Below are 12,609 nucleotides of genomic sequence, written 5' to 3'. Positions count from 1 at the left end.
ATGATGGGATACATTTGAGTAATATTTGGAATGACTCCCACATTTCTGGCTTTGGTTATTAGGTATATGGTGTTGCCATTCACTAAGTTGGAGAATATTAGATGAGGGTTTAGGGAAGGGGTTAGGTGAGTTAGGTTTTGGACATATTGAATCTGAGATAATATGTGTATCAAGGTGGGATGTCCAGTAGGAAGTTAGGTTTATGGTCTGGATCTCCAAACAATAAACTGGTATCTTAGTTAAAGATGGGTTGTGATCTGTCAATGTACAATATATATGTGTTACATATCTGTCATATTACATGAATCCATGGAAGAGGATTAGATTTCCAGGAAAATCTAATCTAATTCGTCAGACTGACAAGAGATTGAAAAAAACCTTGGAGAATAATAATACTATATTTAAATGATAATACTGTACTTCAAACAAAGAATTCCAAGAATTGGCTAGAGAAGTTGAGGAGAAATAAAGTTAGAATTATGTCAAAATAATATGGTCAGTAGCGTTTCATCACAAAATAAAGTTTTGAAAAATGTTGAATGCATTTGGCATGGGAGTGGTTATTGGCGGCTTTTGTCAGAGTGATTTCAGTAGTGGTGAGGGATGGAGATGGGGTGCCTCTTAGATTACAGTAAGGAAGGTTAAAAAATGTGGAGACTGTGAATATAAACCACTTGCTTTATAAACTTGGCTGTGAAGGGAAAGTGGGAAATAGGGTTGGCGTTTGTTCCGGGATTAGAGAGGTCGTTTAGGTTTGGGGAAACTTGAAGGTAATTTTAGGTTTAGGACAGAACAACATTAACATTAGGGAGGGCTTGTTTGAAGATGTTGCGGAAAGGGGTGGGTAGCAGTTAATTAAGGGGGGCCCAGGGTTGGGGAATAGGAGAAGAGGGGAGCAGCTTCCCTAAAAGCTAGAGAAAGGAGGCTAGGGAGGGTTATAGGAGAGGTGCAGGTTTAAGTAATTTGGAAGGCAGGAGCTCCTTTCTGATGTTTTTCATTTTCCTTGGAGATGTGTAGGAAGTTAGATTATCTGCTTAAAGCTGGATACTATTGATCTTGATTATGAGGAAAATTGCAGATATTTAAATACTAGGCTATTTGAAGGGTAAAAGTTATTGCTTATTTTAAATTCTTTTCCATGCGTGAATTGTCTTTTTTTTAATTTTTATTTTTTTATTAGTGAATTGTCTTTTAAAGCTGTAAAACCTGCTAGAAGTATGTTACATTTCAGCGGAAGCTGATTAAAAAATAATTTTGGAGATTTATGTATAGAAATGGAAGGATGGCGCTCTGTCTCAGAATCTCCCTTTCCTAACACTACGGTCAACTCTTGTTATTCATGGTCGTTATGTTGTGTAGATTTGCTGTGAACGCTGACTAAGCAGATATTGAACTATTGGGCTGGCCCAAAAGTTCGTTCGGGGTTTTCTGTACCATTGTATGGAAAAACCCAAACGAACTTTTTGGCCAACCCAATATTATTCCTAAGGGTAAATACAGCCCTAGGTTATTGCAAGCTTCTAGTCACAACCACCAATCAATGCATCACCTTGTTGTAATGTGTTTTTCTGTTTAGAGATACCTTATTTGACATATACTGTTGATTCATTAACATTGATCTCATGGCCAACAGCACCATGACTCATGCCTGAATGAAGCTTATCTACACATATTTTCTGCATAAATCAAATCACAACCTTCTTGCACTTAGGAACACTAGCCAGCGATTAAGCATTTTGTCTGGGAGCCATTTTAAACAATAAAATGATCTATAAATAGCACAAAAATGTGAAAAACATTGCACTAAGTAGATTGCAAAAAAGACACTTGTATACAGTGTAAGAGCTGAAACAACTAGGCAGGGTCTTCTTCCTTTAGGCTGGGCACACGTATTGGGCAAGTCAAATTTTTTGCTGCTCTGTGCAGGTCCATGAATGACTGTGAGAGCACAACTATTGATTTTGGAGTTACAAATAAATTCAAATAAATTCTCTCAAGTAGGTGAGTTCACAACAAAGACATCCATGAATAATGAGGATTGACTATGCCTAAAAAAAAAATTAGAAAACACTGTTAAAACTTTCACTAACAGAGCCAAACCAAAAAAGGAGCCAAGGGTACCTTTGACTATTTGGGAGTTAGAGGAAGGGAAGTAAAACTTTTTTTTTTTTTTTTTTTTTCTTTTTGTGGTATGCGGGCCTCTTACTGTTGTGGCCTCTCCCGTTGCGGAGCACAGGCTCCGGACGCGCAGGCCCAGCGGCCATGGCTCACGGGCCCAGCCGCTCCGCGGCATATGGGATCCTCCCAGACCGGGGCACGAACCCGTATCCCCTGCATCGGCAGGCGGACTCTTAACCACTGCGCCACCAGGGAGGCCTGGGAAGTAAAACTTTTATGTTGAAGTTAAGTTTTGTGGATTTCTGTTTCTTAATACTGTTCAATAAAGCTCTCTGAAATTGATCAGATCTTATAAAATTTTAGCCTTTATACATTTAGGCTACTAAGAACATCGTTCTTAGGTTTGAGTATTTTCTACTTAGGATTCTTTGTGCAAAATAAATCAAGTAGAAGAGAATTGTTATCTTGTGGAACTGCTGTTCCCTTTTTTTTTTTTCCTTCTGATGACGGTTTGAGTTATTATAAAAGAGATCATTTTTGAAGAGGAACCTGTTAACAGAATGCTTTTTTGGAGCTATATATACTTATTGAAGTTGATTTTTGTGAGAAGCTGGATGGAGAGAATTGAGTGTCTGAATTATTCAATGGTAGCAGCAAAACTTGAGCCTATTCTTAATTGATTTAGCCTATCTCTTCTACTAAAATAGGTTCCTGACATGGCAGGCTATCCTCACATTCGTTACATTTCATCAGGCTTGGATGGAACATCATTCAGAGGTCCTTTCAGGGGCAATTTTGAGGTATGTAATAAAATTAATGAAGATATTTGCCACAGTATCCATAATGCAGAGAGAGAATATATGTAATATTAATATTTACAACTGTATAGGATTGCTGCAGTGGCTGGGGATCAGAAAGCAGTAAAATACCTGAATTTCTGGTATTGCTTCTAGGGATTATTATAGAAAGGTTTATAAGTGATATTAATTTTAGTGTCAGAAATTACCCAAGTATTTGAAGAAGAGTAAATGAAAATATCTAATACAGAAGAATGTAGAAATTTATTGAATTAATATAAATATCAGATAAAGAGCCATACTATTAAATGTGGGAGAAAAACCTTAATGCTTTTTTAAAAAAAATAAATGCAGTAGACTTACGTGCTTTATTGAACTCACGTGATGTTTGTAATACATTAGAATTGAGCAGTAACATTTTCTATATAAATCTACCTTTTGCAATATATCTTGGAAATAAGTACTATCATTTTTTTGGACCAATTCATTGTTTTCGATAGCTCTCATATTCTACTGTGTGGATGAATATAATTTAACCATTCTCCTAGAAAATCATTTAGGTTTTTCTAATATTTTCCTACTAAAATCGATGCCTAATGCTTTTTTTTTTTTTTTTTTTTGCGGTACGCGGGCCTCTCACTGTTGTGGTCTCTCCCTTTGCGGAGCACAGGCTCCGGACACGCAGGCTCAGCGGCCATGGCTCATGGGCCCAGCTGCTCCGCGGCATGTGGGATCTTCCCGGACCGGGGCACGAACCCGTGTCCCCTGCATTGGCAGGCGGGCTCTCAACCACTGCGCCACCAGGGAAGCCTGCCTAATGCTTTTTGACTAAGCTTAATTTTTAGAGAAGTATTGCTGTAGAAAAATAAACCTAAGTAATTCAGTTTTTCACTAAATATCTTCTTGTTTGAATTTTCAGGAAGAACAAGTCATTTGAATTTGATGTAAAGTTTTTTGGGTTTTGTTTTAATTTATTTATTTTTGGCTGCGTTGGGTCTTTGTTGCGGCGCGCGGGCTTTCGTTAGTTACGGCGAGTGGGGGCTACTCTTCATGGCGGAGCACGGGCTCTAGGGCACACAGGCTTCAGTAGTTGCGGCACACGGGCTTAGTTGCTCTGCGGCATGTGGGATCTTCCCAGACCAGGGCTCGAACCCCTGTCCCCTGCATTGGCAGGCGGATTCTTAACCACTGCACCACCAGGGAAGTCCCTGATGTAAAGTTTTGTTTCTTCATGTCAGTTTGGAAGTTGGAGTCATTGGGACTTAGAACTATTGTTTGACTTGTTTCCCTATTTTACTACAATGATTTCATCTTCTGCGTGCATGCATACATGCTTACTGATGTACATAGTACCATGTGGTAATATGCTGCCCTAGTCTGCAAGGATAACTTTGCCATACCACTTCAGTTGGCTGAGAAAAGAACTATAAACAGTCATTTACCCTACTGTATGTATGGCTTTTTGAATACTCTATTTACATTGCAGGTTTATAAATATGGAACTTTATTGCTTTTACAGTATTCACAGTGCTGTTCAAGGAATAATCATCCTGACTTTTAATACTAGTTATTCTTCACCTTCAGGAACTTATTCATTTGGAAGAAAGACTAGGAAATGTCAATCGTGGAGCATCCCAGGGGACAATTGAAAGATGTACATATCCACATAAATACAAAAAAGTAAGAATTTATTTTATGAAACATCTACATTATTATTGAAATGCATAACATTTAATATTATGGACTTCCTTTGAGTTTGTGGAGTCTAGCAACTACATTTTTTATTATTAAAACAATACATGCATGTGGTTAAAAAAATTGAAAGTATAAAATTATATACTGTGAAGTCTCTTACCCTACTGATCCTAGTTTTCCTTCCCAGAAGAAAAATCCTGCTTAAAGATTTCTTAGGTATTCTTCCACATATTTTTAATAATATGCATATGTATATATTTTTCTTTCACTTTTAAAAATAAAGGGGATAATATACACACATTTTTGTACATTTTCTTTTCATTCTATATCAGCACCTACGGATGATCCATATTCTTTTTAATCGCTTATATACAGAATTCCATCATACAGTAGTACCATAATTTAAGTAGTCAGTTATTTTGATGGACATTTAATTGACCTACATTTCTTATATTCTACCCTTATATTCCTTATGTAGTATTACAACTAGAAGTTATGGACTAGGCATGTTAAATAAATTTCTTTCAACAGACAACAGTGTTCTATGCTATAGAGACTAATAAAGTGTGAAATTTCTATTCATTGTATTTTTCATCCTTTTTCTAAGAGTATTAATGAGGTATTACCATTAAAGTCCTTTCAACTGTTTAAGCTAAATACTATAATTAGCATTAATTTTTTGAATGTTATTTGAAATATTCATTAGTAAAATAAAGTTTATTTGGCTGTGCTCATGATAGGACAAAAATAGTATATAGTATTCTAATTGTGGATTAAAAATGATAAATTTCAAACTAATGAATTTCTGTTACTTTAAATTTTGCTTTTGATGCTGATTACTTAAGGGTCTTACAAGAACACTTAGTTTATAATAGGCACTTAATTCATCCTTTAATTCATGACAGTTTTACCTGGGAAATAAGTTGTGGGTGAATGTGTGGTTTTGTTTTGTTTTGTTTTGTTTTTCAAATAAACACAGACTTTACTCAGTTGTTCAATAATGTCATCTCTACTAACAAGGTAACAACTGATTGGTTCTCACAGAGGAAACTGCACTGCAAACAAGATGGGGAAGAAGGGACTGAAGAAGACACAGAGGAAAAATGTACCATCTGTTTGTCTATTTTAGAGGAAGGTGAAGATGTGAGGTAACTAGACACTAATTATCTAAAATCCATTGTCAAAACTGTACAAGGTTTTATTTGAAAGTAGACCAGAACCCAAATAAAGATTACTCCTGGCATACCCTGTTACCAGTCTGACATGTAGAATTGCCTTCTTATAGTGAGTGAAATAAAAAAGATTAAAGTCTCTGTATTAACAGCAAAGGGGTGTGGATGGGAAATATACTACCTGTTTTGGGGCCACACCAAGACTTGGCCAAGGAAATTTTGTGGTCAAAATTGTCTTCTTTAAAGCTTGCAGGAAGGAGAATTTGAGAGGTGAGAGGTTTTGGAGGCCAAGACAGATATATTAATGTATTCTCCAGAGCTTAAAGAGGGGGATCCAGATTAGCTCCATGCAGTTTGTTTTATAGCATCTTTTATAAAGTAATCTTGTTCTAAAATTTCCTCTCAGTTTGTAGACTGTTTTCTTCTTGCAACTTTGTGATTTAGGAAATGTTATTATGCTAACCAAATATTAATTTTAGATTTCTCTTTTTATAATCTCTTGAGTTAATTGTTTTGTTCCTATTCTGGTTTTTTCTAATGTAACATAATCCCATATGAAACAAGTCCTATAACATATATAAAAAGTGTATAGTAGTTTTGTTGCCCTAGTTTATAAGGAAAACTTTATCGTATTTCTTCAGTTGGCTAAGAGAGAGAAAAAATGTTATAAAAAGTTGTCTACTATACCACATATAAGGTTATTTGAACAGTGTATTTCCAGTGAAGATTTATAAATATGGATGATAATTGTTTTTACAATATTGACAATACTGTGCAAGGAATAATTGGAACATCTCTTTTTAGCTATTTTTACAAAATATTAGGAAGTCTGAAATGTATGACAACTCTTAACGGGGGTGGAAGTTGAAATGGACACTTAAGTCAGTAACTTTTATCCTACTGTTACACTTAGATTTAACATTACCCTGTTATTGCATGGAAGCTTTCTTTATTTCTCAATTTCCAATTGGTAGTGTAGTGTACTAAAATAAACATCTCTTTTTAACCTAATTTTAAAAGAGTAGCGTAGAATTAAGTGGATATAACATGAAAACAATATTATTAACCTTTAATCAATCAGGTACTTAAATTTAATGTGTAAAGATCCTGTAGACAGAAAATAATATTGCATATTAAGACATTCCTTAATCAGTATGATATGGCTGCTGTATATTTACAACATAAGTTCTAAAGTTTTTGAGAGAGAATTAAATGAGATTTTTTTGAAAGTGCTTCACAAATACAATGATTTGATATTTAAAAACGTACTTACAGTATTATGCGACAGGAAACATATTGCCAACTCCAGTGCATTGTCAGCTCATGTAGAGAAGCAAAGCTGGAATAATTGCTAATGTAATTGTTGTTCTTAAAATTCTTGAGATTTTACATAATTTGATTCCATACCTGTGACAGTTAATTATCTTGGTCATTTATACATTATATTGCCCAGAGTATTAATTTAATGTAGGTGTAACTCTTGAGTACAGAGGGGTGTTTTTTTTGGTTTTTTTTTTTAGCAGAAGAGAAAAATGTTTAGTAACTTCAAACATTACTGAATTATTACATGTATCATTTGTTTAAAAATAAATGCCACTACACTTGTCATAAAATTAATTTTTGCTTTTTGTTTTGTTTGCCTATAATAGACGCCTTCCCTGTATGCACCTTTTCCACCAAGTGTGTGTTGACCAGTGGTTGATTACCAATAAGAAGTGCCCCATATGCAGAGTGGACATTGAGGCCCAGCTGCCAAGTGAAAGTTGACACCATGTTTCAGAACTCTTACCCTCCCTCTCATTCCCACCCTCCTGGTACTGCAGTCTACCAAAGATGGCATGACTTACCTGCGCAGATTTGGAAGCCGTGAACTTAGAGTGCTGGCTCTGCTATATGGTACAACTAATGCTAGACCTACAGTTTATGTATACACTTGATTTTGATGTATTTATAAAAGCTTTTTTTTTTTCTAGATTTGACATTTTTCCTGTATCATTTTACTGTATTTTTGCATGGTTCCTTGTATTGCATTTCTTTGCACATATTATGGGCTTGTGACCCTAAACTTGCAGGCAAGATTAGCTGCTTTAGTAAGTAGAATTTCGTGGTCTTTTTGTTTTTTACATAGTACCAGGTCTTGAGAATTATGAATTTTTTTTTTATCCATTACTAACGTTTAATTTAATCAATCATGTACTTTAGTTTAATGTATAAAGATCCTCTAGAAAATGATAATATTGTGTATTAAGACATTCCTTAATTAGGACAAAATGGCTGCTGTATATTTACAATATGGAGTTCTGAGTTAAATACCATTCTTGATACTGGGAACAGAATACAAACCATTTTCAATCAGATGCAGGTGGTATTCACTTCACCAGAGTGATCAATAGAAATTTTCTTGGTGTATCCTTTTCCTTTCAGCACAATGCAGATAGAGTTGAATATTGATATCATACATTTAGACTGCTGTTCTGATTGTATTTATCTTTTTCCTACATCGTTTAGAACTTTATTTCCCAGATTCAATTTTTGCTGCTGTGAAACAGCTCTGATGAACACTAAATAGTAATTTCAATTAGCTGGATTGTACATACTTGCAGATTTAACAAAATTTTAGGGAAATTGGAGAAGACATGTAGAATTTTGTTCAGTCTTCTGCTAAGCACGTATATTAAAGATATCTGCTTACATTGATTTTTGTAAACACATTTAGTCAGGATTTAGAATTGCAGTCATCGGCAGGTATCTGTGCATTCATAGAACTTCTAAAGGTCCCAGGATCACTTTTAAAGGGATTTTTATTAGTTTAAAGATAAATAAAGTCAGCTGAATCTACATGTCTCTTGTTTTATTTCTCTTTAAACTTGAAAACAGTAAATCTGCAGATACTGTGAGGCACAAATTATACTGTCAACCTACTGTTGCTCTGGTTTTAGACCCCCACTTCATACATTACCAAGAGTCGATCACTGATTTAAAAATTTTAATTTCTATAGTTAAGATTTACTGCATAATATAGAATATTAAAGTTAAGTTAATGTACTAACATTTCTCCTTTGGAGGAAGTTTTAATCCACTTAAGGATGTGTATTATCAAGATACTTTCATATACAGGATAGCCTAATTTTATTTGTCTAAATATGCTTAATATGCCCCAGATTGCAAATGCATCAGTCAGTAACATCACTGTCTGTATGTGGAAGACATGTTCCCATGGATCATATGTGAAGATGTCGATAAGCTTGCATTAAGCCACCTGCTTTGTAAGTGGATTGATTAATAAATAACTTATATTTCTATTGTCTTTGTGTTTCATAATTCATTTTTATAAAACTGTTTACACTGAACATCTTGGAATTCAAAACAGTGATCTCACTCAAGTTGACATTTGCATAATTTGATGTTTGTATTCATTCAATTATGGCTACTTGCCCTTGTTTTGTATTAGTAAATGTTACACTGTAGTAATTGGCAGTATCAGTGTGCTTCAACATAGTATGTGTAGAGATGGAGGATGGACTATGGTTTAGAAATTTGGATATAAAATAATATATTTTAAAAGAATACTAGGGACTTCCCTGGTGGTGCAGTGGTTAAGAATCAGCCTGCCAATGCAGGGGACACGGGTTCGACCCCTGGGAAGATCCCACATGCCGACGGGCAACTAAGCCCATGTGCCACAACTACTGAGTCTGCGCTCTAGAGCCACAACACTGAGCCCGCGTTCTACAATTACTGAAGCCCGTGCGCCTAGAGCCCGTGCTCCGCAACGAGAGAAGCCACCTCAGTGAGAATCCCGCGCACTGCAATGAAGACCCAATGCAGCCAAAATATATATATATATATAATAATAATTTAAAAATTAAAAAAAAGAATACTAGATGATTAAGCTGCAGTTGTAGAAGGGTTGTGGGAGGAGTGGCAAGACAGAATGAGAGAGAGAAAAAGAGAGAGACTTTGTTTGCCATCTTACTGGGGACGAGAGCTAGTAGCCTGTCTTCAGGTAGCCTGTGATGGATGTAGGACTTTACCACTGGAAAACCCAGGGTCTGTGCCAAGGGGTAAGATGGGGAGAATTCTATACAATGGAGTCCTCTTGATGCTCCCCAAAACACAAATACAGATAGATTTCTCTCTTTTTTTAATATTAAATCAGATTTAGATGCACAACTACCTATTGACCTGTTTAATGATTGCTACTGATTTTTTTAAGATCTAAAGTATCATTACTTTAAACTTTATTTTATGCAAGTATTTGTAGCATATACCTGAATTGTTAATGCAGGAGCTTCTTAAGCTACTGCAATTAATGACAGAAAAATGTGATTAGTAATGAACCAAGTGAGAAAGAAAATAATTTTTAGTATTTTAACTTTCTGTGCTTTGGTGTCTTCCATATCCTGCTACATCTTATGTCAAAATGAAAATTTCAGTGATAGCTATCCAAATACTTTAAAACTCTTTTGTCAGCAAATCCTTATGTTCATCGTTGTTAATATGCAAGTGATAAACTGATATTTGAAACATTTTTTAATCTGGTGACTTTGTTTAAGCTGCTAGCACATTTCATCATTTGAACCATAACTATCTGACAGAAAACTAGCTCTGTTTTATTTTTTTATTTTTTATTTTTTTTTATTTTTCTTTTTGCGGTATGTGGGCCTCTCACTGTTGTGGCCTCTCCCGTTGCGGAGCACAGGCTCCGGATGCGCAGGCCCAGCGGCCATGGCTCACGGGCCCAGCCGCTCCGCGGCATATGGGATCCTCCCAGACCGGGGCACGAACCCGTATCCCCTGCATCGGCAGGCGGACTCTTAACCACTGCGCCACCAGGGAGGCCCTAGCTCTGTTTTAAAAATGCTATTTGTAATACAAATTAAAATGTAAACTCTGTAGACATTTTATTATTAGTTTTTCAGAAATGGGAATAGCTTAATTTTGTAGAAAATGCATCCTGAATTTTTTTTAAACATCTTTATTGGAGTATAATTGCCTTACAATGGTGTGTTAGTTTCTGCTTTATAACAAAGTGAATCAGTTATACATATACATATGTCCCCATATCTCTGATTTTTAAAAATTTTTATTTTATATTGGAGTATAGTTGATTTACAATGTTGTTAGTTTCAGGTGTACAGCAGAGTGATTCAGTTATACATAAACATGGATCTATTTTTCAAATTCTTTTCCCATTTTGGTTATTACTGCATCCTGATTTTTAAAAAATTAATTAGTTTATTTTTGGCTGCATTGGGTCTTCGTTGCTATAAGCGCGGTCTTTCTTTAGTTGCGGCGAGCGGGGGCTACTCTTCGCTGCGGTGCGCAGGCTTCTCATTGCGGTGGCTTCTCTTGGTGCAGAACATGAGCTCTAGGTGCGTGGGCTTCAGAAGTTGTGGCACTCAGGCTTCAGTAGTTGTGGCTCGCGGGCTCTAGAGTGCAGGCTTAGTTGTGGCACATGGGCTTAGCTGCTCCGCGGCACGTGGGACCTTCCCGGACCAGGGTTCGAACCCGTGTCCCCTGCATTGGCAGGTGGGTTCTTAACCACTGAGCCACCGGAGAAGCCCTGCATCCTGATTTCTAATTTAACTTCCAAAACCTCTGGGGACAGTACATTTTCTTGCTTATTCAAGACTTGACGTCACAATATTGGATATAGCAAAATATATATATATATATATATATATATATATATATTTTTTTTTTTTTTTGCGGTACGCAGGCCTCCCAACGTTGTGGCCCCTCCCGCCGCGGAGCACAGGCTCCGGATGCGCAGGCCCAGCGGCCACGGCTCACGGGCCCAGCCACTCTGAGGCACGCGGGATCCTCCCAGACTGGGGCACGAACCCACGTCCCCTGCATCGGCAGGTGGACTCTCAACCACTGCGCCACCAGGGAAGCCCAGTACTTCTATTTTAAATGAAAACATAATATGTCTAATATGGATTAAATTATTCAGCTTTAACCATGTCAAATCAGTTAATAAAAGCACTTTACCATTCTTAACATTTCTGTTTACAAAGACCTGAGAGGTGGTAAGGATTGTTTTATAGTTGTAGCTTTTGATAACACCACAATATTATAATAATAAAGCAAAAATATAATTATACTCACAACCCCAGTGCACAAAACATTTATTGGGTTGGCCAAAAGGTTCGTTCGGTTTTTTCTGTAAGATGGCTGTAGTAGCACTTAGTTGTCTTTAACTTCATTCCTAATAATTTTGTTAGATTGTATGTGACATCTGTCATATCCACCTGCATTTGAAAAAAGACATCAAATTTGGTGTATTTTTGTGTAGCCATTTTAATATTGAAGACAGAAGGAAAAAAGCAACATTTTCACCATATTATGCTTTATTATTTCAAGAAAGATAAAAATGCAACCGAAATGCAAGAAAAGATTTGTGTAGTGTATGGAGAAGTGCTGTGACTGATTGAACGTGTCAAAAGTGGTTTGTGAAGTTTGGTGCTGGAGATTTCTTGCTGGATTATGCTCTTTGGTCGGGTAGACCAGTTAAAGTCAATAGCAATCAAATCGAGACATTAATTGAGAACAATCAACTTTATACCATGTGGGAGATAGCCGACATACTCAAAATATACAAATCAAGCGTTGAAAATCATTTGCATATGTTCATCGATTTGATGTTTGGGTTAAGTGAAAAAAACCTTCTTGACCGCCTTTCCACATGTGATTCTCTACTTAAATGTAATGAAAACGTTCCGTTTTTAAAACAAAATGTGACGGGTGATGGGGCTTCCCTGGTGGCGCAGTGGTTGAGAGTCTGCCTGCCGATGCAGGGCACACGGGTTCGTGCCCCGGTC

General features: G+C 36.3%; 1 protein-coding gene across 6 annotated transcripts in view; it reads left to right on the top strand.

Moving 5' to 3' along the window:
* RNF111 (ring finger protein 111) overlaps window positions 1–9,055 on the top strand; it is an 81,726-nt gene extending 72,671 nt beyond the window's left edge. For 4 of the 6 annotated variants that reach the window (XM_060097277.1, XM_060097275.1, XM_060097273.1 and 1 more), the window contains 4 exons: window positions 2,826–2,918; window positions 4,500–4,595; window positions 5,631–5,758; window positions 7,432–9,055. In XM_060097277.1, the coding sequence (XP_059953260.1) occupies window positions 2,826–2,918; window positions 4,500–4,595; window positions 5,631–5,758; window positions 7,432–7,549 (435 nt within the window). In that variant the 3' untranslated portion in view covers window positions 7,550–9,055. The remainder of the gene's footprint in view (window positions 1–2,825; window positions 2,919–4,499; window positions 4,596–5,630; window positions 5,759–7,431) is intronic. The other 2 variants (XM_060097276.1, XM_060097274.1) reach the window with 1 other exon arrangement.
* Window positions 9,056–12,609: the final 3,554 nt, after the last annotated feature.

The sequence above is a fragment of the Mesoplodon densirostris genome, chromosome 4 (genome assembly GCF_025265405.1).
Source record: "Mesoplodon densirostris isolate mMesDen1 chromosome 4, mMesDen1 primary haplotype, whole genome shotgun sequence".
Taxonomy (NCBI): Eukaryota; Metazoa; Chordata; class Mammalia; order Artiodactyla; family Ziphiidae; genus Mesoplodon; species Mesoplodon densirostris.
Note: the sequence above shows the minus strand (reverse complement) of the source record. Positions and strands in the feature narration are given on the sequence as shown.